The 26696-nt window shown below is 30.9% G+C and overlaps 2 protein-coding genes across 9 annotated transcripts; both read right to left on the bottom strand.

The window, feature by feature from the left end:
* Nucleotides 1-11865: 11865 nt before the first annotated feature.
* LOC110420596 (RNA binding (RRM/RBD/RNP motifs) family protein) lies at nucleotides 11866-13754 on the bottom strand. Of its 8 annotated transcripts, none has more exons than XM_021433966.1 (6): nucleotides 13597-13754; nucleotides 13172-13240; nucleotides 12960-13066; nucleotides 12728-12883; nucleotides 12428-12654; nucleotides 11866-12113 (listed from the first exon to the last, which is right to left on the bottom strand). In XM_021433966.1, exons 1-4 carry the CDS (start codon nucleotides 13703-13705, stop codon nucleotides 12779-12781), a joined length of 390 nt encoding a protein of 129 aa, XP_021289641.1. In that variant the 5' UTR covers nucleotides 13706-13754; the 3' UTR covers nucleotides 11866-12113; nucleotides 12428-12654; nucleotides 12728-12778. The 8 variants fall into 8 exon arrangements, with proteins under 8 accessions (XP_021289641.1, XP_021289642.1, XP_021289645.1 ...); XM_021433967.1 differs by having other exon boundaries at nucleotides 12428-12645; XM_021433970.1 differs by having other exon boundaries at nucleotides 12425-12502.
* Nucleotides 13755-14696: 942 nt separating this feature from the next.
* On the bottom strand, nucleotides 14697-18939 carry LOC110420853 (mRNA-decapping enzyme-like protein). The gene is made up of 8 exons (XM_021434240.2): nucleotides 18616-18939; nucleotides 18414-18454; nucleotides 18242-18291; nucleotides 18012-18156; nucleotides 17424-17480; nucleotides 16551-16674; nucleotides 15992-16456; nucleotides 14697-15572 (listed from the first exon to the last, which is right to left on the bottom strand). Exons 1-8 carry the CDS (start codon nucleotides 18772-18774, stop codon nucleotides 15516-15518), a joined length of 1098 nt encoding a protein of 365 aa, XP_021289915.1. The 5' UTR covers nucleotides 18775-18939; the 3' UTR covers nucleotides 14697-15515.
* Nucleotides 18940-26696: the final 7757 nt, after the last annotated feature.

Raw genomic sequence — 26696 nt, 5'->3', positions numbered from 1 at the left:
GTAGAAAATGCATATGTTGAAATGGTTATGGATGCTTTACACTTGGATTTTCAATCCAATGTTGGTAATGAAAATGAAGGGGATATTCATGAAGATCCAAATTCAAATGTTGCAACGTTCTTTTCATTGTTAAATGATGCTGATTTAGCTTTGTGGTTCAGATGCACCAAACACACAGAACTATCAGCTATGTCCCAATTATTGAATGTGAAGTTAGAGTTTAATATGAGTGAGATATGCTTTAATTGTCTGATGCATCTAGTGAAGGAGATGTTGCCATTAGATGAAGCATTACCAAAGAGCTTTTATAAAATGAAGATACAAATAAAGGAACTTAGGCTCAATTATCTGAAAATTCATTCATGTAAGAATAATTGTATGTTATTTTATAACAAATCTTCCAAGTAGTCTTATTGTTCATGTTGTAGTCATCCTCATTATAAATCGAATAAATCAAAAGAAGAACGGAGCAGAAAATTCTTTATAAGATTTTGGGATGCTTTCCACTGAACTTAGATTATAGAGAATTTATATGTTTAGAATAATCACAAAACACATGACATGACATGTTACACACCAATCCAATGATGGAGTGCTTAGAAATCCTATTGATGTTGAGACTTGACAACACTTTAATCAAATCATCCTTTTTTTGTGATTGAGCCTCGCAATGTTATACTTGGTTTATGTTTTGATGGTTTTAGTCCATTTGGCCTGGCAACAAAATCGTACTCTATTTGATCGGTAGTGTTGGTCGTATATAACTTACATCTGTGGATGTGCATGAAGCAACGATACATATTTCTTAATATGATCATCTTGGGAAGTAGAATTCTTTGACAAAACATAGATGGTTTCCTACGACCTCTAATAGATGAGTTAAAAGTTTTTTGGGAGGCAGATGTTGTCACGTACAATGCCTTTACAAAACAAAATTTTATTTTACGAGCAACACTCTTGTGGACTGTTAGTGACTTCCTTGCATATGGTATGCTGTTTGGGTGGAGCACTCGTAGACGCTTATCATATCCGTATTACATAGAACATGGGAAAAGTTTCATCTTGGAGTATGGGAAGAAGCTTTTTTTTTTATTGTCATATACGGTTCTTGCTAATGGATTATCCATTTAGTTGCCAAAGAGATAAATTTGAAGAACATGTTGAAAGGGATCCTCCAATTCTTCGTTTATTTGGTGCTGAGATTTTGGATCAATTGGATGCAATTCTTAATATCACATGTGGAGTAAAAGTTGGTGACCATAAGCTATCGGGTTTTAGTCAAACTCATAATTGGATAAAGAAAAGCATTTTTTAGGAGTTACCGTATTAGAGTACAAATCTCATTCGTTACAAGTTGGATGTGACACATATTGAGTGTAATGTCTTTAATAATATATTCAACATGATGATGGATGTTCGGGGGAAGATGAAAAACAATATAAAAGCTTGTAAAGATTTGGAGGTGTGTTGTAGGCGATCAAAATTGAATTTAATTACAAATAATGGTAAACTATATATATTGAAAGCCTCATACACTTTAACTAAAGACCAAAAGAAAGCTGTGTGTGCTTGGGTGAAACAACTATGACTACCAGATGGTTTTGCTCTAATATAACGAAGTGTGTTAATGAGTAGGAATGCAAATTTTACATGATGAAAAGTCATGATTGTCACGTTTTCATGCAACGATTGCTCCCAATTGCATTTTGCGATATGGCTCCTAATGCAATTTGGAGTGCAATTGTTGAGATTTTCCATTTCTTCCATGATACATGTGCAATCGAACTTGGTTTTGATCATATCAGTGCAAGGGAAGGAAAAATTGTGAAAATCATATGCAAATTAGAGAAGAATTTTACCCCAAGCTTTTTGACTCAATAAAGCATTTGTCGATCTACTTAGCACACGAAGCTATGGTTAGAGGATCGGTCCAGTATCAATGAATGTATCCTTATGAGAGGTATTGGGCGTCATACACGTAATTTACATATTATTTTAGTATTTAAAATTAAAATCTAATAATCATGTTGATCTTTATGTTCATGCGTAATTTGAAAAAAAAAAGTGAAAAATCAAGCATTTATAGAAGGATCCATTTGTGAAGCATACATCATCGAGGAAATAACATTGTTTTGCTCGATGTATTTCAAAACTATAATCTTAACAAGAATGACCTAGGTCCCATGAAATGATGATGGTGGAGACGTTGATGCATTCGGTTGTTTTTCAATTTTCACCCATCTCGGTTGAATTTTAGATTAGTTCGAGAAACATCGATACCTAGAGAAGGATAAGTTTTATACTACATAAGTATATGTACTAATGAATTGCAAGGAGATACTACCATACAATGAGTAAATTTAAGTTAATGGTTTTATAAGTTTAGAAAATTATGAATATCTAATGTATTAATTCATTATATGTTCCTCCCATCTCCAGGATGTTCAATGATATGATGAAAAGAGAATTATTTGGTATTTTTGACAAGAAATTAGAGAAAGTTCATAGCACAACATTCCAAAATTGGTTTAAATAATATGTATGTTATTAGTAATTAATCTAATTGATTGTTGTTAAAATAACACTTCAAATAATTATATGGCATGTGACTGTCTCGTCGGTGGCCTAACATGCGAATTAAATTAATTTTCATCTTGCTGACATGTCGCACGATCTTGGTTGTATGGCGATGTATTACAAAGCTTACTATGTGAATAGATACAAGTTCCATACATTGGACTGTGAAGAAAATTGTTTCACAATGAATAGTGGTGTTTCATTGGGAAGTTGTTATAATGATTAAGATCATGACTTTTATGCTTTGTTGATTGATATTGTTAAGTTAGAATACTTCAGTGTAAACAATCGAGTAGTTTTATTCAAATGTCATTGGTTTGATATCGAAAAGGGTCATATAGTTGATCTTGCTCATGAGTTGGTTGAAATTAGACATAACTCAATTCTCGCTAAAAATGTGCCTTTTGTTTTAACCGAACAAGCTATTCAAGTTTGCTACAATTCATATCAATCAAATAAAAGAGATCGACATGATTGGTGGGTGACATTCAAAACGAAGGCTCAGAGTTGATTTTATATTAAGAATAATGAACGGGCGTATAAAAAAGATGAAGTTTCTTTCAATACATAATTTGATGATCCTTTGAACTACCTTGACAAGTTAGTATTGAATATGAAAATGTTAATATGTTTGTTGAGGTCAAACATAATGAAGAAGATGATGAAGTTGAAAGAGTTGAAGGAGAAGACGAAGAGATAGAGAAAGATGTAGACAACAATGATGATAATAAAAATGATGATCCTAAAAATGAGAACGACGAAAATGAGTTTACCTATTCAGATGATGATTAATGGTCAATTTTTTTCATATATTTAAATGATGTAAAGATGTTGAGATGAACACTTTTTGATGGTGATTTATCTATATATTAACATCTTTCTTATGATTATGTATTACATTTATTGACAATTAATACTAATGATTATGCATTACATTTATTGTTAGTTAATAATAACGGTCCCTTGGTAATGTGTTGATAGATTTTTTGCAAAGTCATGGTTAAATACAAAACTACTATTAATCCTCAAGCATGGTCAAGTGGCGTAGGTAATTCAGTTGTGTAGCCTTCGATTCCACCTCCTCACTTTACACCACTGCTAGTGAGATCTTTAATGCCACCTTAGTCCTTGATACCATTGATGTCCATTCCGACGTCCACACTCAGCATCTACTACATTTGATTCAAAGGAAATATCGCCAACGTTGACTATTGTTGTTGGTGCATCAAACTTTGTATCACAATCTAGTGGTCGAGGGCCAAGTAAGCTTGCCCATTCTTACTAATTCGGACTGATGTATCCTTTACATCCCATTGGAGAGAGATAATTTCTAGTTATTAACTTATTTCATCATATGTAATAATTTCATTAATGTGTTTTAATAAAGATGTTTTTGATTTTGTAGTTATTTTATGGAAAGTAATGTAACTCTAATCATCACGAGAATAATCAAGAGTTACTTTAGTGTGGCCTAGCTTAAATGGAGGTTAATTCCTACCATGGTGAAAGATGCCATGTCGCATAAATTTGAGGTACCACATTGTTATTGTATATTTATCTAGATTTTCCTTAACAATATTGATATAAATATTTATTTTTAATGTAGAAGTCTTTTACGTGGGTTGCTACTGATGCTTCAATGGTCCGCAACATATATAGGAGAAGATTTACAAATACCAATTAAAAATTTTGTTAGCAGATGAGTGTGAGAAAGCCAAAAGAGACGTGAGCACTCATCATGATATCCTCTTGACCAAGAGAAGGTGCGCCCATGGATAACTGTAAAAGTTCAAGACCAACTAGTTGACAATGTGTAGGCTATGCTTGAGTAGTAGCATCAATGTGAGAAAGCCTAGTAAAACTTCCTAATAGAGAAGGATGGTAACATAGCAAAGCACACAGTTTTTACATTTTGCTTTACGTTAGAAGAAAATGGTACGTGTTTTTAATTTGTAAAGTCGATAATGTGAGCATTTTGTTGTTGTTGTTGTGTTGTTGATGACTGTGAAGTGAAGCTATGCATATGTTTTGGTGATGCATTTGTTTTTCTTATAAATGTGTTATGTGTTGTCATTATATTATGATTTTAAAACATGTTGTCATTGTGTTGTTGAAGATTGTGGAAACATGCATATTGGTGATGATGCATTTTTCTTCTTGTTGTGATTGTAGTCTAAGATGTTGCAAAGATCGATGACATTCTTTGAGATTTTCGAACGCACTCATAAGCGAGAAAAAGATACCAAAGAGTTTATGTACAATAAGTCAAGGACTGTTAATATAAGTAATAGAAATAAGTCAGTTTATTTTCATTATATTATTGAATATGTGTATATGTTACTTAACAATTTTATTAATATAAATGTCATTTTCTTTTTTATTTGTAAGAATCATGTACAGCTACTATATTGTAAAAGTACAATGATGATCCATCATTCCAGCCGAAGTTTGATCTAGTAGCATGATCTTAGGCAATTGAGGGCCGCAAACCACTCGGACCATGTCTATGAGTTTAGCACCAGGATGCAACCTCCTATACTATTTGCTTCAACTGTGACATCTGAGTTTGCTTGTGGTTCAATGCCTTTTGCTTCCGCTGCACAAGTTTCATCGTCTGAACTTGAGAGTTATCAAGAAATGAAGAGCAATGTAAAAGAGTTGAAAACTGACATGCATGATATTAAGTCCATCATAAAGGTTATCCTTGAAAACCTTCCAGATCTAGCTGGCAAGTCTTCAACATCACAATAGTCGCATCTTCAATCATAACAATAGTTGCCCCTTCCTAATGATTTGGCCTATGGACAATCGTAATTCTTTTTCTTTGTAGTATAAATTCCTTGTATTAATGTTTTTCATTGATTTTGATATAATATTTCTTTTTTAATTTTCAAAATATTTGGTATGTTTTCTCCATTATATAATACGTTTCGAGTAATTTTTCAAATAAAATTATTACTTTAATATATTAATATTATTATTATTCAACATAGGAAACACAAATTAAAAAAATTATAGAAAGTTAATTATTACTGATGGAATTCTTTTAATACGTACATATCTCATTTTTTATTACCGATGGAATTTGCTTCATTACGAACTAAACAATTCACATTACCAATGAAAGAAAAAAAGTTTTTTGTTGCTAATTTCATTGAGAATTCTGTAGGTAAATCCATTGGCCTTGCTAACCGCAAGATTCGTGGGCACATTACCAATGGATTTACTTATTGCAAACTTCTGGTCAATGTTTTTACCAATTGAATTTACTGATGGATTTCTTACATCATCGATGAATTTTTCAACTGACAGATTGGTTCCTATATCGACAAAAGTATTAATGAAAATTTTAGTTAGTAAAGTTACCAATGAAATTTTTAGATATTGATGAAAACTTATTACCAACGAGAGTATTTTCGACTAATTATCAATGAAAAAATCTATCAATAATTCCGTTGGTAATTAAAATTACTGGCGAAATTCACACTTTTACCAACGAATTTTTTTGTCGGTAAAACTTAATTTTTTAGTAGTGCATGCATGTCTTGCATATATCATTATTTCTATCAATATTAGGTATCAACTCTAATTTAGCCATATCATACGTTCTTCTGTAATGGACATGACCTAATCTATTATGTCATAGATTAGACAATGCTACTTTGCTATCATGAACATTAAATGAGAATTCAATATAAATAGAACTAGTAGCATTCTTATCAATATTAAGCTTGACTATGTTTTCATATAAGTATCCACTTCTCGCATATTGCCCACCTTTTGTATGGATGGATTTATCCATTTTAAATACCAATTTGAAGCTATACTTATTCAACAAGCCACTTGACACAAGGTTTTGTTTAACTTCTGATACATAATAGATATTGTTTAATACAAGTACTTTTGTAGAAGTAAATATGAGTTCCACGATGCCTATTCCTTTCACTTGTGTAGTGGAGGAATTTCCCATATACAACACAGTTCCATCATTAACTGTTTCCAAGGACTTGAAGAAATTCTTGTCTTTACATACATGCCTAGTTGCACCAGTGTCAATCCACCATACTCCATCATCTTGGAGAAGATTGATCTCGGAAACCATAGAAACAAACTTGTTGTTCACACATTGTGTCTTGTATTTCAAAAGTCTACATTTTGCCTTGAAGTGTCTAAGTTTGTTATAGTGGAAGCACCTTTTTTGTTCCTTTTGATCTTATGAATTTTTTCATTCATACCAACAAAATGTTTTCCTTTGTTGTATGAAATTGGCTTGATAGTTTGTGTTTCATCACATGAACTTCTGAAATCTCAAGATTCTTTCCATTAAAATCCTTTTTTTTTGTTTTGTCTTACTTGACTTCTTTTTGTTTGTAATAATCTTATTTTGTCCTTTCTTATGTTTTAGAGTTTTCTTAATGTCTCTCTATAAGGGGAAAATTTATCAATTATAAAAGACATAAAAATAGCTTTATCTATGTTAAATTTATTTTGCCTAAATCTATTAAGCATGCATTCAAGCTCATGAAATTGATTCATAACAAAATGATCATCTATGGATACGACGACTTACTTCTTTTCAACCAATATAAGTTTACTATGCATATCACACGCAATATCATTCATATCAAGTAAGGAAAGAAAACTTATCTCATAATTCGATGTAGAACCATTTTGCCACAAATGAATCTCATCCATGGATTCATCTTTAAAGCATTCTAACTTAACAATGTTGGTAGTCATATCATTTAGTGAAGTCATTTTGAATTCCAATTCCATGGAAAATAAGTCTTAAAATTGTTAGTGTAAATGAGGTTTAGATGGAATTTAAGAAATCAATAAAATTGACTTCAAGGTGAGCTTTTTAATAGACATTATCTTTAAGACTTATTTTGTTTCCACCATTTGGTATGCAAAGAGGAATTATGAGAATAGCGTTAGGGATATAAGGAAGCCAACATCTAACTTTGTTTTGCACTTAACAGGAGTGAACCGCTAGATACACCAAAGGGTTTGCAAAGTTGTTCAGCCTTATAGCCTACTTTTTGCAATAAGTAGATTATAAAGAATCTGGACTCTTTTGGTAGTAAATGAAAACTTAAGCGTTTATGTTAATTTTCAAAACATAATATTTCTATTGCTATTGATTTTTCTGCTAATGGTTGGCGGTAAGTTTTTTATATAGGTTGCAAGTGTCTTTTCTCAAAGACATAACCCTTTCATCAAAGCACCTCTTTGTCTTAAAGATACCTTTGCATTTTGCAAGACACAATCCTTAGATAAAGGTATTGTTTCATATAATCACTTTATAAAGGACAACCATTTATTCCATAAAATATAACCTTTGAGCTACAATATAAAAAAATAACTTTTCATATCCCAACTTTTGAGTTGTAGTATTTTTCAATTGTTCCATAATGCTAGTGTAATAAGCTCAAGGTGGGTGATTGGAATATTTTAAATATCTAGAAAATTTTCTTTTCAATTTCTAAAAAATGAGGTTCTTTCAAGTCAAATCTCTTTTTTTGTGAATAAACAAGATAATTGATTTCTTATCTAATAAAAGATGTTAGAAACACAAACAAGATTGAACGAGTGAGAGAAAAAAATCAACACAATGGTTTTTATAAAAGTTTGACCTCCTTACTTACATCTTCTCCTTTAGATTTGCTAAAATATTTTGAAAAATTTCTTTTCAATTCAAGAGAATGAGGTTTCTTCAAGTCAAATCCTTTTTTTGTAAATGAACAAAGATAATTGAATTCTTATCTAATAAAAGAAGTTAGAAACACAAACAAGATAGAATGAGTGAGAGACAGAAATCAACATAATGGTTTTTATAAAGGTTCAGCCTCCTTACCTATGTCTTCTCCCTTAAATTACTAAGGAGTTTAAAATCCACAATTTAGAAAAAAGATTCAATACAATGCCTTTTGTAGATCAAGTATAACCTTTCAATGAAATGCCTATTTATGATTAAAACACAACCATGCTACCTTTTATCTAAGTTAAACCCTAAAACCTAAATTTAACACATAACCTTTGAATTTAGAAGTCTTTTTTTAATATGTCACTTTTTCAATAGACATAACTATTTACATGAAAAACTTACTTACAATTTAATAATTACACTATGTGACATGACCTTTTATTTTAAAAATGCATCAACAATATATATATGTATTTAAAAAAATCATGATTTGTTCATTTTATTTTTCTTTGTTTTAATTAATTTTCATCCATTTTTCTATTCAATTTAAGGCCATTAACATTTTAATCATAAATGAATTTTATTGTGCATTAATCATTGTGAGATGAAATACTGGACATTTCTACCTTTTTGTAGCGAAGAAGAGAGGGTTTAATCTCGAACTTTATGTTTTAGAGTGAAAACTAAGGAGTTGTCCCAAATAATGTGGTAGATAGAAAAGCATTGAAGGTTCAAGCTTATTTATACTATATACGAAAGGAAGCGCCAATGGGGTTTCCACATTTGGCCACGTGGAGGCTTTATGAGACTTCCAATAGGACTCCCAAATTTTGCCACATGGACCCTTAGGAGGGGAGTTGTGATATGTTCGGCGGGTGCGCCACAACTTGAAGGGTATAAGCTGGGTGGGTTGTGTGCAACATGCGAGTTCAGCTCTAGTGTGATTAATTGAAAGCCTTGTATTGACTTCATTTTCATTTTTCTTCTAAAAAAGTGGTTGAGTCTCAATTTGATAATCTCAATCTCTTTTTTTTTTTCTTTTTTAAAGATTGCCACCTGTCCATGGAGGATAAGATACTCAATCTCGTTAAAGAATATAACCTTTAGTGGAATAATCAGATTTATATTATCTAATTCGGAGACATTATCCTATTCCATAATAAACATTTTAACACAGCTATTTTTCTAAAACCTTAGAAGAATAATTTCAAAGATGATAAGGTTTCATTTGGTTAGAGTAAAAGACAATTTTGTATATAATATAAAAGTATACTGTTATAAAAATGAATGATATATAGATATATATATATAACTAATCCTATTCATAGTTTAACGATCTATTTAAGTATTGTAGTTTAACTAGGTAATAATATTATATTCTTATTCTAATTAAATAATTTATATAATTATTTTAATATTATAAATTATCTTAATATTGTTTGAAACTTGGATAGTGAAAATATGAGGTGAGATAACACGAGAATCAAGTAAAATCTAAAAAAATCTATTCAAAATACTTTAAAAGGATACTTTGGTCCTTTTTTTTAAAAATGACATTTTTGGTCTTCAACTGTTAGTCAATCATTAAAAAAAATTAGACCAAATAATATATAAATATTTTAAGATATAAATACCTTATATATATTTTTAAAAATTTAAACATATTTTCTTTTTAAAAAGATTTGCTCATTGTTCCCTTCAAAACCTTAATAATTTTTTTTTTATTTGAAGACTTGGAAATTTGAAGTTGTATCTACCTTAAAAACCATAAACTTCTTTCTTGACATAAAATCTATTTTCATCAAACACTTTATTTTTCCAACAATTTAAGAACTTCTTTTCATTGAAAAGAATGTACTAAAAAGTAAATATTTTGTTTAATAATGGATATTTCAAATTTGATAGTGTTGGGTTAAGAGATTAATTTTTACTCGTTTACTAATTTTGTTGAAAAATTTTTACCCAAAATTTGTTCTTTGAGACTAGGTTTAGGGTGACATAATTTTAACTTGATTAGTATATATAAAAAGTTTTAAGTTTTTTTTTCTCTTCTCTGACAAATATTGAATTTATTAAGTATCAAAATGAGATAGGCAAGGATTCAATAAAGAAAAATCGTAAATTATTGAATCGTATATTGAAATAAGTTGTTTTATTGAGACACTTATACGATTCAATAAAACAAAATAAACAATCTCATATCGATTGTATACTAAAATTATTTAAGTGTTCACATTATCTATAATTTATGAAATTTTTTTTTGAAACAAAATCGTGAGACTCAATGAATTAAATGGTATAAACCCTAACATGAAACTTGTTAATCACTTGCCTTCATGGAAATTACCTTGTATGAAATGGACAGTTTGAGGTCCTATCTTGCTTTCGCATCATTTAACATATCTTTTCGAGGGAGATAGAAATTTGTGTAAATAATACAAACTTGAACGAAAAAGAGTTAATGTGGACTTATTCTTTTTGGAGTTTTTTAACATTTTCTGTTGTTCAAGCCCCATAAAATTCTCATACACCAAATACTTTACAACTAGAAAAAATTATAAAGAATAACCTTTCTTAATAAGGATATTTAAGAAATAACCATCAAAATAAATTTAACTATTTTTAACCATATTTAATCATGACTTGATAAAAATACCATTGATATTATTTCAAATAAATTAAACCATTAATCACAATTTTTTTCTATTTGTGTTTCCGATTTCTCTCTCTCACCACTATTCCACTCTCCAATTTTATCAATTTCTCTCTTCGACATTCATCTGCTATGCACTCGATTTTTCTCTTTCGTATTTTCAGATTTCTCTTTCTAGCGCTTTCAAGACACCAAGCAATAATTTTGATGTGTTTGGATGGATAGCTATTTGAAAATTTTAATTTTTAGACATTTTGAATAACACTAAAATGATAAAAATGATCATAAATGTTTGAAATAGCTTTTAATTGGATCAATTCAAGACCTACATACCAATAGACTCAAAAATTTAAAATTTATAAACCTAAGTTTTTAAAGAATTTTTTTTTTATTTTTACTTGAAATAGGTGTTTTAAATAAAAAAAATTTATGTTTTGATTTATGAAAATATGTTAGAAACATCTTAATAAGTGTCAAATTGTCAAAAAAACAAAAAGAGTTAAGAAGATTTGAAGTTTTAGCTTGTAAGTAACAACATTTTACGCATTAAAGTGTAACAAAATATTTTTTAATATGATATGTAACAATAATATTTTTTCAACATGACATGTAACAACAATATTTATTTTTTTTCAACCTGACGTATAACAATCTAAGCATGCCATGTCACGAACTAACCATAACGTGTCACATGTTTTTGTACATAACGTGTAACATGTTTTTGTACATAACGTGTAACATCATAACGTGTAATTTCATTAAAGGTAATTTTGTCCAACTTGATTAAAAATAATTAAAATTATAAAGAATGTTATTTTTAAAAACATATTATCTATAAAGGTTATTTTTAAAAATGCCCTTTACGACTATGTCTATAAAACATACCAAACATGTCTCAAAGCAGTATGAACAGTCTATAGTCTTTCTCAAACACGTGCAAATTAGTGAAACTATTACTCAAATAAAATACAATGAGTGAAAAAGAAAGGTTGGCCCAAGTTATCGTTCAAGGTCTACAATGATATTTTAGTATCACGGGTGATAACCAACCAACATGATGATGAATAAACACTTTCAATACGAGCCTCATCTATAACTCAAATTCATAAATTATTAATACAGTCTTATGATTCAATCCTAAGCCCTTGCTACTGCTGATGCCTTTAAGCTTCTTAGCTGCAAAAGATGACAAATTCAGCTTAGCCAATATCTTCACATTCAGCACCAGCACCAATCAAAACAAAAGATATCCTCCCATTTCACTCTCACCAGTTTGATCATACATGCACAAATATGAAGTAATCTTCCAAATGAAAGAAAGTCACAGGCATAAATTTGGCATACTAGTGAAAAATTAATTGCATTCAGATCATGGTAATGGAGGTACAGAAATATTCACATAAAACGATCTTACTTAAAAGGAAGATAGCTTATTGTATAAAAACAAACAAATCAGTATTGAGTATCTATTAAGATACGACACTAACTACCTTATTTGTTCTTCAAGAAGCCAGCTTTAAGTGTCCGCTACTTCAACATACTCTACGTGCATCATGCCCAACCAACTACAATAACAAATACTAAAACAACCTATGAGCTTTAGTAGCCAATGTCCTTCACAGGATTGTTTGACCACAATATTTTGATGCAAACTTCTATCAGCTCTTGCTTTCTAGTGCTAAGCAGGCCTCAGGGCTGCTAGATTGATCTGAAATGACTGTGAACCACTTTTATCATTGTGCAAATGAATTATTAGGATAATATGCTTTGTATATAACATAAGATTGTACCTAATTCTCACTGCCAGTGTCTTTGACATGTATGTATCTTTATCAAAGCAATCAGTTTTTGGTTATTGGATCAGGAGGTCCCCTGGCTATAGGTGAACCACCCAAATTAGATATGGGTTTCGCATAGTCAACAAAAATAACACGTCCATTCAGTGCCTGTCAATAATCACTTTGTTATTTCTGAAATCATTAAGATACCATAATAAAAAAGGAAGGGAAAAGAATGCTGTACCTTTCCGTCCATCCGAGTTATTGCTTTCTCAGCTTCATCTTCAGATGCATAAGTAACAAATCCAAAACCTTTTGATTTACCCGAAACTCTATCGGTTACAATTTTGGCTGGCAAAAGTAACAATGTCGGTATACTTTTAAGCGAACAAAGTCTTAAAAGCCTAAGACTATTGCTCAATATTATCACATAAATAGATCCAATCACCTACTGACCTTCCATAACTTGACCATACTGGGAAAATGCATCTAATAATCCTTTCTCTGTGGTGAAAAATGACAGACCTGTTTACAAAGGGAGTGTAATGAGCAAGAGAGTAGTACTATGAAATTAAGCAACCATTTTTTATTCAGTGTTGTAACTGTCACTATTGGATGATAAATATACCAAAGTAATCAGATGTTATAAACAGATGTATTACTTGGGTTTGTTGATTTCCAAGTAATTTCAGCCTAAACATGCTTTCATTTTCAATTACTATGAATCTATCATTGAAATATAACTTTGATTTGGGATTTCTATATAAAGGATAAGCTGCAGATTCTGTGGCAGAAAATATTAAACTAACAGATAGTAAAAAAGATTGAAATCAGTCAATAGGAAAATAAAAAAGTGGATGAAAATGAAAGAAAAAGAGTACCTCCAACGAAGAGCTTCGAGGCGATACCTCTACGGCAAATAAGAAGGGTAGGAGGAATAAGGGAAGAGTGTTTTGGGTTTCCGGTAATAAGTCTTCTGAGTGCCGCCATGTCTACTGCAAAGTGACAGAGAGCTAGGTAGGTAAGGAACAAGCCTAGTCCCAGCCCCAGTGTGTTGCCTGTTGCCAGTTGCCACAGAACAATACTATGTGATTGGGCGGGCTCAAACTAAATGAGGCAGGCCGCTATCTCCATGGGCCTGTTAAAAGTCCCTTGCCTAAATACCATTTACGCTCAAAAATCTGCATGCATCACTGCGCTGAAGATAGTTTAAACTAGTTTGAAGTTTGAATTTGATTTTGCTTCCTACTTCAGTTCCGAAGTTGTAGTCCTTTTATACCAATATTGACAAGTTTAGTCCCTAAATTTTTATTAAAAAATCCATTTACGAATAATTGATAATAGTGTTAGTACTTTTATCTTAGCTTAGATAATATAGTATTTTCGTGTACCTTATATGTTGAGGTGGATTACTAGACTACCTAAAGGGTAAGAGTGTAAACTATTTTAATTAAATAACAGTAAAGCATTTTAGAGATTCTAAGTTTTCTAAATATTTTTATTAAAAATACAATTATTTCTTATTAATGTTTAATAGTGTTATCAATTACCTGTAAATCGATTTCTAATAAAAATATAAGAATCACGTTTATTAATATCAATTATCTTTAAATGGATTTTAATAAAGGGATGAGGATTTAGTTTATTAAGATCTGGATTGTGAGATTAATAGTACAAAATTGAGATTGTGAAGGGAATAAATTTAGATTTGGATATTTTTTATACTAGGATTCAATTTCTAGAATATAAATTCACTCAACAATGGTGTTAAATAATTCCAAATCCAAAGACAAAGACAGAAGACAGGGATTGTGTAAACCCTTTCACTATTGATTGTACATTTCATACCTGAATCAATTATAGTGAAACAATCTTTAGTACTTGGAAGTTTGAAAATTCATTATTAACTACAACTAAACTTTGATTAAGCAATCTTTAGACAAAAATGGTGCTCCTGCTAGCCTAGTCTACATTTCTCAAGTGGCTAAATATAACTTTGAAGTCACATTAGCGAAGTCTTGGACAAATGCTTGCAGAGTCCTAAATATTCCCAGGAACTTACATCATACATCATAAACATTTAAGCCGAATTAAAGAAAAGAACTGCTTTTCCTACCATTACACTCCACCAAACAAACGAAACAACCATGTTACACCAAGCTTCCAATGCTTCCAAGAGACGGAAAGAGCTGACACTGACACGAGCAACTTCTCCTATAAATTGACCGGACAGAGTGGTCTTACTATAAACAGAATCAATTTTACAATCATTGAGGAATCCAAGAAATCTGGCAAGGGGAATTCCATTACTGCTTTAAGTCTGAATGCCATTTTAATCCTCAAACTCTGTTTCAATGTCCGTTCCACACCTCAGACTTTTACTTTGTTCAATTAGGCATTCAATCTTCTGTGACTGATTCGATCAACTGAAAGCAGAGCAGATTAGAGTCCACAAAGACACATGCTATCAAGCTGCCTGAAAACCCTGAACCAAGACTAATGCGGTAATTGTTCACCTTATCCTCCACTCAATACATCTGCTGCAACGTTTGATGCGGACGGAACTATGGTGGCTTGTTTGTGGGAGGAAATGAAGGTGCGAGTTTAGGTTTATTTCTATGTGACCTACAGCCTTTTTGCCACATCAGCAACTCAAAGTATGTTTTCACACCTTGTGCTCCTTTAACAATCAGGGCAGATCGAATCATGTGTCAGAGTTGAGATACCTGACTGAAGAAAATAAAAGTATATGGTGCACATGGAACATTGAAATGAAGTTTAGAGGATCAACTTTAGATGCTCAAGAATGATGCACCTTTTGCAATGCCTGGTAGAACAGGTCAATGAATTGATCATCCTGGCATAAGAACAGAAAAAAGTGTCAATCAATACCTAGAAGCCTTCATCATAAGGAGGCTTCAAATTATGAATAAATGTATGCCACCAGGACTTTATCAGTGGCCTCCCAAGCATACCACATCCAGTTCAGTCTTCAGAATGCTAGGAAGACTTTTCATCATTACCATTCCACAGGTGCAAAGATGTTCACATTTGGACAATACTAATTGCATCTCTCGTTTTCAGGGGCCTTTGCATTTTATACTCATAGTATGAAGAATAATAAGCCTTTTTCTTATCTACCTTTTTTTCTTTTTTTTGTATCTATCTTTTCGCTGAATGCTAATTAATGATATATATTCAAGCCATATTTGCCACTATTAATTAACATTATAAGTTATAAAGCACGAACCAAGAGGCAAAAAGTCATAAAAATACCTGAACAAGCATTAGTAGTGCATCACGAACTTTATCCCTGCTAATAAGAGGTCCATCATGCAAAGTAGGTGGCACACCAGGAGTCAGAGACGCAGGTGGAGTAGGTGGTGGAAAAGGTTGAAGCATTGGAGTGCCATAAGGACGTTGCAGATTGAGGGGTGGATGAAGAGCAGAGGCAGTTGGCATGGATGATGAGAGAGGCGGCATCATCAATGATGACGACGATGAAGAAGGGGGTGGTGCAAAAAATGCAGAAGGCTTAACAAGATTGGTTACCCGGTTGCTGCTACTTAATGAATCAAGCGAAGGTGGAGCAGAAAGAGTAAGGGACGAAACTGTCGGAGCAGGTGCAGGAGTGGAGATGGCAGGTGGTGCATGAGAAGACAGAGGGGTGGTTGAGATAGAATGGTAAGGCTGTATTGAATTTGCACCATTTGGAACATTAGTTCCAAGATTCATAGCAGCCTGAAATTAGTGAACAAAATAATTTGAGATCAGAGACATTGGATAAATATTAGGTCTTGAAAAGCCCAAAGATGAGTGTCAGCAGTGAACATACACTAAAGAAGTTGACAAATGATGAATCTTCAGGAGCATCAGTGGCAGGAGAGGCAGTTGCTGGTGGCTCCAAGGGGCCTTCTATCACAGACATGCTAGGAACTGCTTCTAGCTCCTCAAATTCACTGCATTACAATAACACATTAGCTTAGAAAACTTTGCATCATAAGAAGAACAGAAATTAAGCATGTGACTACCAGCATATACCACCAGGAGGCAGGAGAAGCAAGATGCTCTAAAACAAGGATACTGGATTTCCAAGGATCAACCTTAAAATCATTACATTCCATGATTGTCATTATATTACACCAAGTAGATGCTTGTTTTTTGGCTAAATATGAAATTCCAAATTTACCCATGTGCCTTAGCATGTCTTGCAGGTATTATCCATAAATTACATTATGGATGCACCTCATAGCCTATAGATATGGCAGTTAAAGCTCATTCTTATAACCATAAACTTTTCACAAGAAGCTCTTTTCTCAATCACCCACTTACAATTCCAATACTTAATTCCACCACCTACCTGTCCCCCATTCTCCACTTTCTACCTTCTATTTCCTTCACATGGCACAACACTTGATACCACACAGTTCACTGTAGTCCTCCTCAGTAACACCTTTACCTCAATCCTTCAATTGTTTGCAATGATACCACACCTCACACCAGAAGGATCCTCCACACGTCCAACACAGACAATTGACAAGACATTGTTTCACTCAAAAGAACATATGGTACCAAAAGCACTAATTATGAAACTTATATCAAATATGGACACCTCACAAGCTGCAGTGGCCAATTCAACAGGTAACCATGTTCTACGGTTTCAAAAAAAGCAATAACTTCCTTATAAATGAGTTATAGAAGTGATTACCTTTTGCTTGAAGATACTTTTGGCTTTGCAGGAACTTTTGAATATGCATTAAGTATTCTGCGAAAAAGAAAACAAATACAATGTTACAATTCAAACTACCAATGCAAGAGACCAAGAACTTCTCTTATTGATATCAAAACTCAAAAAACACATTAATACAAATTGCATTTGGGTGCTTTTAAAGTATTTTCTTAAATTAGGGGAATTTAAAGATTGCCATAAGTGCAAGGGATTTTTTTTAGAAATTATGATGAATTGCCAAATTACATATTGTGGGGCTAAGAGCACATACATCATCTGTTTGCAATATTAGAGTGCATTGACCCCACTTATCTAGAATCTTGTTACCACATTTGTTAGTAGTGAAAAATTCAATCAACTAGGAGAGTGTTGTAAAACTAAAACCACAAAGGAATGCCTCAAGTATTCAACCCTTCATTTAGGGGAAAAACAATAATAAGTGATAAATAACGCATAATATTAAGATATCAAAGATCTAAACCTCCATGTTTGAATTCACTTGGGATAACTATGCTCAAATTCAATTAAAAGTCAGCCGAATGGATAAAAATAAAAAAGATGCTATACCTGCTAAAGAGATTTGCGACATCCTCACATTCACGGGGATTGTAAAACCAAATGCCATTAACTTCTTGTGCTGCATTGCGATACAACAAGTATGGAACTTGAACCTCGTACTCAAAATCTCCCAGTAGATTCTCCACCAAATTATCTATTTGTTAAAAGCAGCTTTAATATCAAATCAAGCAAAGAAAAAAAACAGTCCACGTTCTTTCATTAAGATTAAGGATTTTGACCTGTGTTACGCCGATTCATTACAATGAACTGGAACCGAGGTTGCGTATTCCTTAAAAAACGACAACAAAATCAGAAATCATTAATATAAGCTAAACAATATCCCAAGTTAATTGCATGCTTCAAACAAAGTTAATGCTAAGAAAAATGCTCACAAATATTATATTGTTTTACCTCTTAACAACAAAGAGAGATCCTTCAACATCTTTTCGACTCTAAATTTCAAAATTAAAATATATCAAAAACAAAAAAGAGAAAGGATCTAAAACTCAGAAGTTAAGAACTTGGTAATTTAAGCAATCCAAATTCTAAACCAAAAATTAAAAAAAAAAATTAAGATTCCAAAAACTTAAAAGAGATTTGTGAGAAAGCGAACCCATTGATTACTATCGATGTTGAATTCGTAGAAGGTGACGTGAGCGGCAGTAATCAAAATCTCTTCGATGAAGGGATCGATTCGTTGGAGAACAGTGAGATTGAGCATCTTCGTGCTCTGTTGATCAAGATTCGGCATCAACTTTCCAGTCTGAGACATTCTCCGATTCGGAAATTTGAAACCCTAAACCCTAATTTCGATTTTCTTGATGATTTTCCCGGGAAAATTATTTTCTATTGTTTTGTAGAAAGGTTTTTTCTTTTGTTAGTGTTGTAACTTGACGATGATAGGAGTTGAACACTCGTCGTTCAATTCTTTAGAAATTCGGCAGTTGGCAGTGTACTTTTCTGATTCCTAAATGACCTAAATAGCCTTTCATCCTCTAAAATTTTACACTGATTGAGGAAAAATAAATCTTTTTAATTCCTAAATCAAAATTAAATTTTTAATTCAATCAGATAAATTCATATGAAACTAGTACTACTTTTATTATTTTTTTCGTACTTGCTTTTATTAAATGTACAACATTATCATATTATTTTATCTTAATCTTAATTATTTTAATTAAAATCTTATTATCTCCAAGTTATTTTAAGAAAATAAACTCTAATGATTATTTTGAACTAAATTTTTTTCATATGTTTAGAGAAAAGGGATTCGAATCTTATTTTTTTTGAAAATGAGGTTATGTATTAATCAGGGATTCAAACCCACTCCTTTTAAAAGAGAAATTATATACTAACTAATAAACTAAATACTCGAGTGCTTAATTAAAGTTTACAAACTATTAAATTTTACTCAAATTTAGTTATCAAGATTTGCCATTTTGTTAAACTAACAGTAATTACTTTTACTCAAATTTCTTCATTTTAGGAGTTTTCAATTTTTTAAAGATTGAATCAATTAGTTTAATAGAAAAAGATTTTTTCATAAATTGTTTTTTGAAGTAATGCAAGTGGTGTTCAATGTTCTACTCATGCAAGTGTATGTATCGTAAAGATAATATACAAATGAGTAGAGTGTTGATCCCACAGAAAATTGAATTAATCTTTATTGTTAACTATTAAAATTAACACACTCTAATTTTATCTAAATAATTAAAATTGAAAAGAAGATTTGAAATTATTAAATTAATAACTAAAACTGAAACTAATCTAAAATCTATTATCAAATTTACTTTATTAACTTCTAGTGATTAGCATACCTAAAATTATAATATCTCTTAATTCTTTATCTGAATATGGTTTCTCTTTCTTAACTTAGTTCAATGGATTAAGTTGCTAACCTAGAGTCTTAAATTATTTACAAGTCTATGTTGAGTTTCTTACAAAAATATCTCTCCCAATTAATTTACTATATGTCTATGTAAATTATATTGAACAGAGATTCATTAAGTTTGTACTCTAATTTTAGTTACGTATAGCTTATAGGTGTATGTTTACCCTATATACAAATCAAACCACCTAATCAACTAAGTGTATTCGATCATACGTTATTTTATTTAAAGTCTACTTAAATCTCCTTCGTTAAGGTTTAACCTAGGTTTCCAATTCAATCTAATTGGTGATCAGGCAATTAGAAGCATTAAGAACAAAATAAAATAAACAACTTAAATCTATTAAACATAAGTAAAAGAGAGATAAATAATTCAAACTACATATTGAGTCCAATTATAATCTTAGATTAAAAATTCAATTCTCCATCAAGTCACACATCATCATTGAATAAAGTTTAAACATTCAAATCAAACTAAGAAAAATAAGAAAATAACAAAAAAATAAAAAAAACTCAAGAATTGTATTCTTGATCTCCAAATCTCCTTGAATCCTTCAAATTCCTTTTAGCTTCAATCCCTTTATGGCTTGACTCTCAATTGCCAATTTGGTGTTTTTTCGTTCTCTCCTTTTCCTACAAGTTGTTTTTATATGTTTTGAAGTTATGCCAAGTTGAGTGGAGAAAGAAATCAATTTCAGCTAGAGTTTTCTCATCAGACTATATGAATTGTAGCTTTTCCCAATTAATTAATAGAAATCGTAATTATTCTAAGACTGTAATAGTGCATCAACTTTGACAAGATTTTTCACCATTTTCTAGACCGAACTGGGTAAAGTGAAAAATATGAAAGTTATAGATTTTTCTCTTATCTTTACAATGGTCAATAATTACTTCATTTGGAGCTCTATAGAGAAAGTTATAGCTGAAATACCAAAACATATGCAGTGAAAGTCTGCACCTTGAAATTGCTCTCCTCCTTCCATTAAAATTCTTTTTTTATCAAATACCTATAAAAGTACAAATAAATCAATAACAACCTATCTTATCCTACATTAACACCAAATTAAACATAAAACTAATCATGATTAGATTGATTCACTTAAAATAACTAATTTAAAATAATTAAATAAAAGTTACTAATTTCTATACATTGCTACAAGAACTAAGCTAATTGATTATCAAAATTAAACTCAAATAACTCTATATCATAAAGTTATCAGTAAGTTACTTTTACATATGATAATAATGATATAGATGATTGTATACTCATCACAAATTTTAACTTCTAAAAATTGATTGTATAAATATTATATGATTTGAATTTAATATTTGAATCCACCTTTTCCTCTATATTTTAGCTAAATTTATATGTTTTTTAATTATCATTCTTTTATATAAAGTTTCAAGAGATTGGGGCTTGTTATGTCCTTTTGCTTTTTAAAATAGTTGATGATAATTGTATGATATAATATTTTAAAACGTCTCTAAATTATTTAAAAAAATTAAATAAATTTTTACTGTTCAAGTAATATTTGTATTTTTAATTTTGAGTTAAATAGATTTTTATAATCAATGGTTGATTAATTTTCGTTAATTAAAATTTCACTTGTTATTTTTATATCACGTAATACTGATATAACGTCAATGTAAAAAGTAAAAATACTACATAATCATGCTATTATATTTTATAAATATGCCGTATCATTATCATTATGACATGTTAGTATATTACCATAACATTAAATGTCATAAAATGACAAATACCGTTGTCACTAATAATAGATAGTCAAAGAGTTTATTTGACTTAAAAATATAAAATTTGATGAAACTAATAAAAAGAATAAAAACTTATTTAAATTTTTAAAAATAATTTAACAATTTTTTAAAATTCTATGCAAAATTATATTTGCCTAATAACAAAAACTGTTAGGTTGATAAAGTATAGACTTTCAATTTTATTGCAATCAAATAGAAAGAGCCTCTCAATAAATAAATAAAGAAGATGATAAATTATAAGGTAAAATATTCCCATCTCTAAGTTTTAGTTGAAATTTCAAACAAGTACATTAATTTTTGAAATGAACACTCTTTTAAAAAAAAATGCAAATTCTATTAACAGAAATTCAAAAAAGAAAGCAGCGATCGATACTTCCCATCTAAGGAAGGTTTTTTTTTTAATTAATAAAAAAATTAATAAAATTATATAATAATAATTTTAAAAATTAAATAAGGGTAAAATTATTTTTTTACCATTACCACATCATCAAATTGATAGAAATACTAACGGTTGGCTAACGGTTAGACCTAAGTGTCTAGCGAAAAATGTTTTTTTGAGCGAAATGTCCATTTTAAAATCTAATAGATCTCCGTATAATTTTCATCAAAATTTAAAAGAGTAAAGGTATTTTACCCTAAATTATATCATTATAAAATTAATTAGTTTTCTATTTTTTGTAGCTTTATAAATAATTTAGTACCATACTCGTAGTGGGGCAAGGGGAAGGGGGTTAGTAGGCCCCCACCTCCTCTAAAAATTTTAAAATTTTTATAACAACATTTATTTTTTAAAATTTTAAAATTTTACCTTTATAATAATTTTTTATAACATACTCTTCTCTTTCTTTTTTTAAAATTTTATAATTTTGCTTTTTAGTTTATAATTTTTATAACATACTAATATGTTATTTGAATTTGTATTTATTTTGCATTTTATGAGAGAGTTGTTGGAGATAACAAATGACCTCTCCAAAGTTTTACAACTTAAGTATCAAAACATACTGAATGCAATTCATTTAGTGTCACTAACAAAAAAGCATCTACAACAATTGAGAAAAGATTGATGGAAAGCTTTATTTGTATCAATGAAGAAATTTTGTGAGAATTATAAAATTGAGATTTCTGATATAAGGGTTAGATATAAATTAGGTAAAAGTTATCTTCAAAAGGATCATGCCACAATTAAGCATCATTGTCGAGGTGACTTGTTTCTAACTGCTATTGATATTATTTTACAAGAATTGGATTTCAAATTTAATGAAAATATGATGGAGCTGCTCATTCTAGGTACGTCTTTGGACTCTCAAAATGATTTTGAATCATTTGATGTTGAAAGTACTTGCAACATTACAAATAAATATTATTTTGATGATTTTACTGAGCATGATAAAATGTATCTAAGCTATTAATTGGATCTATTCAAGCTTGACATTCTTCATAATTGGGTTTGAAAAATGTATCTACACTTTTTGAGCTGTATCAAGTGTTAAAAGAAGATGCAAATATAAAAAGTTTACTTCTCTGTTGACAAATTGATCTGGTTTATCTTATCTTTTGTAGTTTTCACTGCAAAATTAGAGCGTGCATTTTTCACTATAAAACTTGTTAAGAACAAGACTTGTAATAGAATATCAAATAATTTCTTAGAAATTTGTTGATCATACTCATTGGAAAAAGAAATCATTCGAAGCTTTGACATTGATTTAGTGATATATAGATTCAACTCTATGAAAGACTGTCAAGCTCAATTAAAGATGTCCAATCTTAGCATGCAATAGTTGTTAAAGAATATCTATATTTTGTACTTAACAAGTAGTTTGAGTTTTTTGTGTAATTTTTATATGAATTTTTTTTATCTAAGTTACTTTATGTTTTTGTCAAACATTGAACTTGTAGTATGGCTATTTTACAGACATTGTCTTTGTTCCGATAACAACCTACTCCTATGACTGTTATCAGTGCACAAGTCACATAGGCAAGCCTAAAATAACCCAACAAGCCTTTTAAATATATTAATCTCATCAAATAAATTCTTTTCGTTATCATATACTAGCAATGCTATATAACCAAAATTGCAAATTTAACTCTTAAATACTCATAAAAATTCTTAACAAAAGATTTAAAATATATGTACAACAAGTCTTAAAATGTAAACCTTCAAACATTACACAATTCAAATTTAATCAAACATTATCCAAAGGTCTCGGCCCAAAAAGTTTTATGAATACATCACTTTATATAAAAATAGTAGACAACTTCACATCTAGACAACGAAATGATATAAAGGTAGGGCTATGAGACACCAATTACTTACACAACTAATTGAAGCCCTCTCACCACCACGACTACTCCAAAAGTTTACTTATCTACCATATCAATTAGTTTGGTGAGTCTTTCATACTTAGTGAGTAGATAGGAAGAGAAACAAGCATTTGGGTAGAGCTTTTGAGAAAAACATATTAATAATAAACACGTACAATGATATAAATTGTGTATAGAGTTAATAAATGGTGCGCAAATCAATATAAGATACTTGAGTTTAAATCTCAAAATTTTAATCACTTCTGTAGCGTAAAAATCTCATGCTCAATAAAATCAATTAACCATGGCAATCTCAAACAATATAATTTTCCAAATGTCATGTAAACTAATTAATCAAAGCCATGATTTTCTCCAACAAATACAATGACAATGCCATGCTTAATTTGTAAAAACATATCAAGTAGGGTACCCTTTGGTAGGTCTAATATAGGTCATAGGCTCTCTCTCTCTTATCAATAACAACAACACCTATTCACGGAAACTACCCACGCCACCAAATGAGTCAGGGTTACAAGTCCCCCTTTACCTACTTGTGGAAACTCTTCACTTCACCAAGGATGACTCGAGGCTTCAAGTCTCCTTTGCCTACTCGTGAGGAGAGGTCCCCCTTTTACCTACTTGTGGGAACTCCCCCCGCCACCTAATATGAGTCGAGGCTTCAGGTCCCTCTTTACTTACTCGTGGGAACTCCCCACGCCATCAAATATAAGTCGGGGCTTCAGGTCTCCCTTTATTATCAATTATCAATCATCAATCATCAATAATCACTAATTTGTGCACAAAGACCACACAAATCTAGTATGGTAATAGGACTTATACCCGTAAAATTTACCCATTAAAATAAACCAATGGAATTTCAAATAAATAGAATCAATTTCAATCATAAGCTCAATAGGCATGTATGTTTGTTTAAACAACGAAAGCCGTGAGCAATATATAACCAAGTTCATTATAAAATCAGTGAACAATAAACTAGCAAGTTCACGTATGAAATCAATAAGCATGGCATAGTTAAAATATTTCACTCAAGCATCATGTAAATTGAAACCAAAGCAGAATTTAAAATGTTTATGATCAGCCTCTCCAGGGGCTTTATATGTTAAAAGGAATTACCCACTCATCTTTTTTGGTAGGAATTCTCACCAATTACGAAATCACTTAGTTTAAGCTTGGTTTGGCCAAAGACTAGCAACATCCAAACCACCACCACCCAAGCCCTTAGAAGTTCAATGCCTCAGGTTAAAGTGTCAATGACCCATAGCTTACAAACTTTGTTTGACAGAAAAGGCAATAGCTCAAACAATCACTAGCAACACACACGATGGCATTTCTTAGCATAATGTTTGATGCCAAACCTATTTGCACGTTCGGCCAACAATTACTATAGCAATTAAATTTCAAATTACATCCATTTTCTCACCTTCTTAGCTTCACTAATCTGCCCTTGGTACTAGGCCTCGGTTAGATAAAATTTCCAATAGCTTTTGCTTAGCGTTAAGGTACTAGCTCAATAGCTCCTAATCATCAACATCGCACATTCTTTAGTACATTTCCAATGCTGTATTATTTAATAATTTAAACTCTCCTTTTAACTTGCTAATTTGGCCTTCACTATAACCAATTTACCAACTCATTGAGGGCTTGTGTTAGGCTTCGGGTTGGACAGCTTTCACAGAATTTCTTTTCGTTCCTTCAAACCTTGCAACAATATTCACACATCACATCTAATTTCAAGCTATTAAAGTTTTTCTACTCAACCCGAGGGTAACTTGCAATAATTACTAAGAAATATCCACAATCATCTTACCTTGCTTGATGGTTAACTCATTCAAACATATAACTTTCAACTCTTCATTAATCCAAGATAACAAATCTGCCATATGAAATTCAGATATCATTAATCCTTTGCACTATAAAATTCAATGCCAAAATGAGGATTTCCTTACCCTTGCTTTCATTTCCACCACTAAGCCTTTATCGTGAACAGCCCAAACCCTCTCAAAAATAAATTATTATCCTCGACTGCCATGGAAATCAAAGCTCTCTTGCTTGTTTTCCTCACCACCCGTGGGATACCTTTGAATCAATCTTTGAAGTGGACTTTTGGAGGCCTTCGGGTAGCTTGTGTTTTGGAGGGAATTAACAAATTTATTTGGATCTCAATGGCTTTTGAACTCTTACTTGAATGATGAAAGGTTCTTGGGGAGGGTTTTATATTTGGTTTCAGGTAGCTTGAAGGGTGGAAGTCGAATGCCTCCAATTTACAAAGAGTGGACAGAACTTCCCAACTTTCCAAGCACCTTTTAATGTACTTTTCTCCCTTCTGCTTTAAGCTTGACTCCTTGCAAAAATTCTCCAACTCTCTTGATTTGTTTGGAAGGGTAGAATACCTTAAAACATAGCAAGGGTGCTCGGTTATTGATGGGCGGATTCGACCAAGCCCTTTTTCCTATTTCAACATTTTATTATAAAATTATTATTTTAGTTTTATGTCAACGACTCTATTTTTCCTTGATGTTTCTTATTAATAATAGTCATAATAAGTTTTTATTGATAAATATTTTTATTAAATTAATATCTTGAGAGATGAGATGTTACAATCTCTTCAAATGTGAAATCTTGATTCTACCATTGGTTGGTATATATGTAAAGTTTTGAATTAATTTGATATCTTTATCATATCAATAGAGAATATTATATTTTTTAAT

Source organism: Theobroma umbraticum, unplaced genomic scaffold (genome assembly GCF_002168275.2).
Source record: "Theobroma umbraticum cultivar Fairchild unplaced genomic scaffold, ASM216827v3 scaffold_86.0, whole genome shotgun sequence".
In the NCBI taxonomy this organism is placed as follows: Eukaryota; Viridiplantae; Streptophyta; class Magnoliopsida; order Malvales; family Malvaceae; genus Theobroma; species Theobroma umbraticum.
This window is presented reverse-complemented; position numbering and strand designations above follow the sequence as displayed.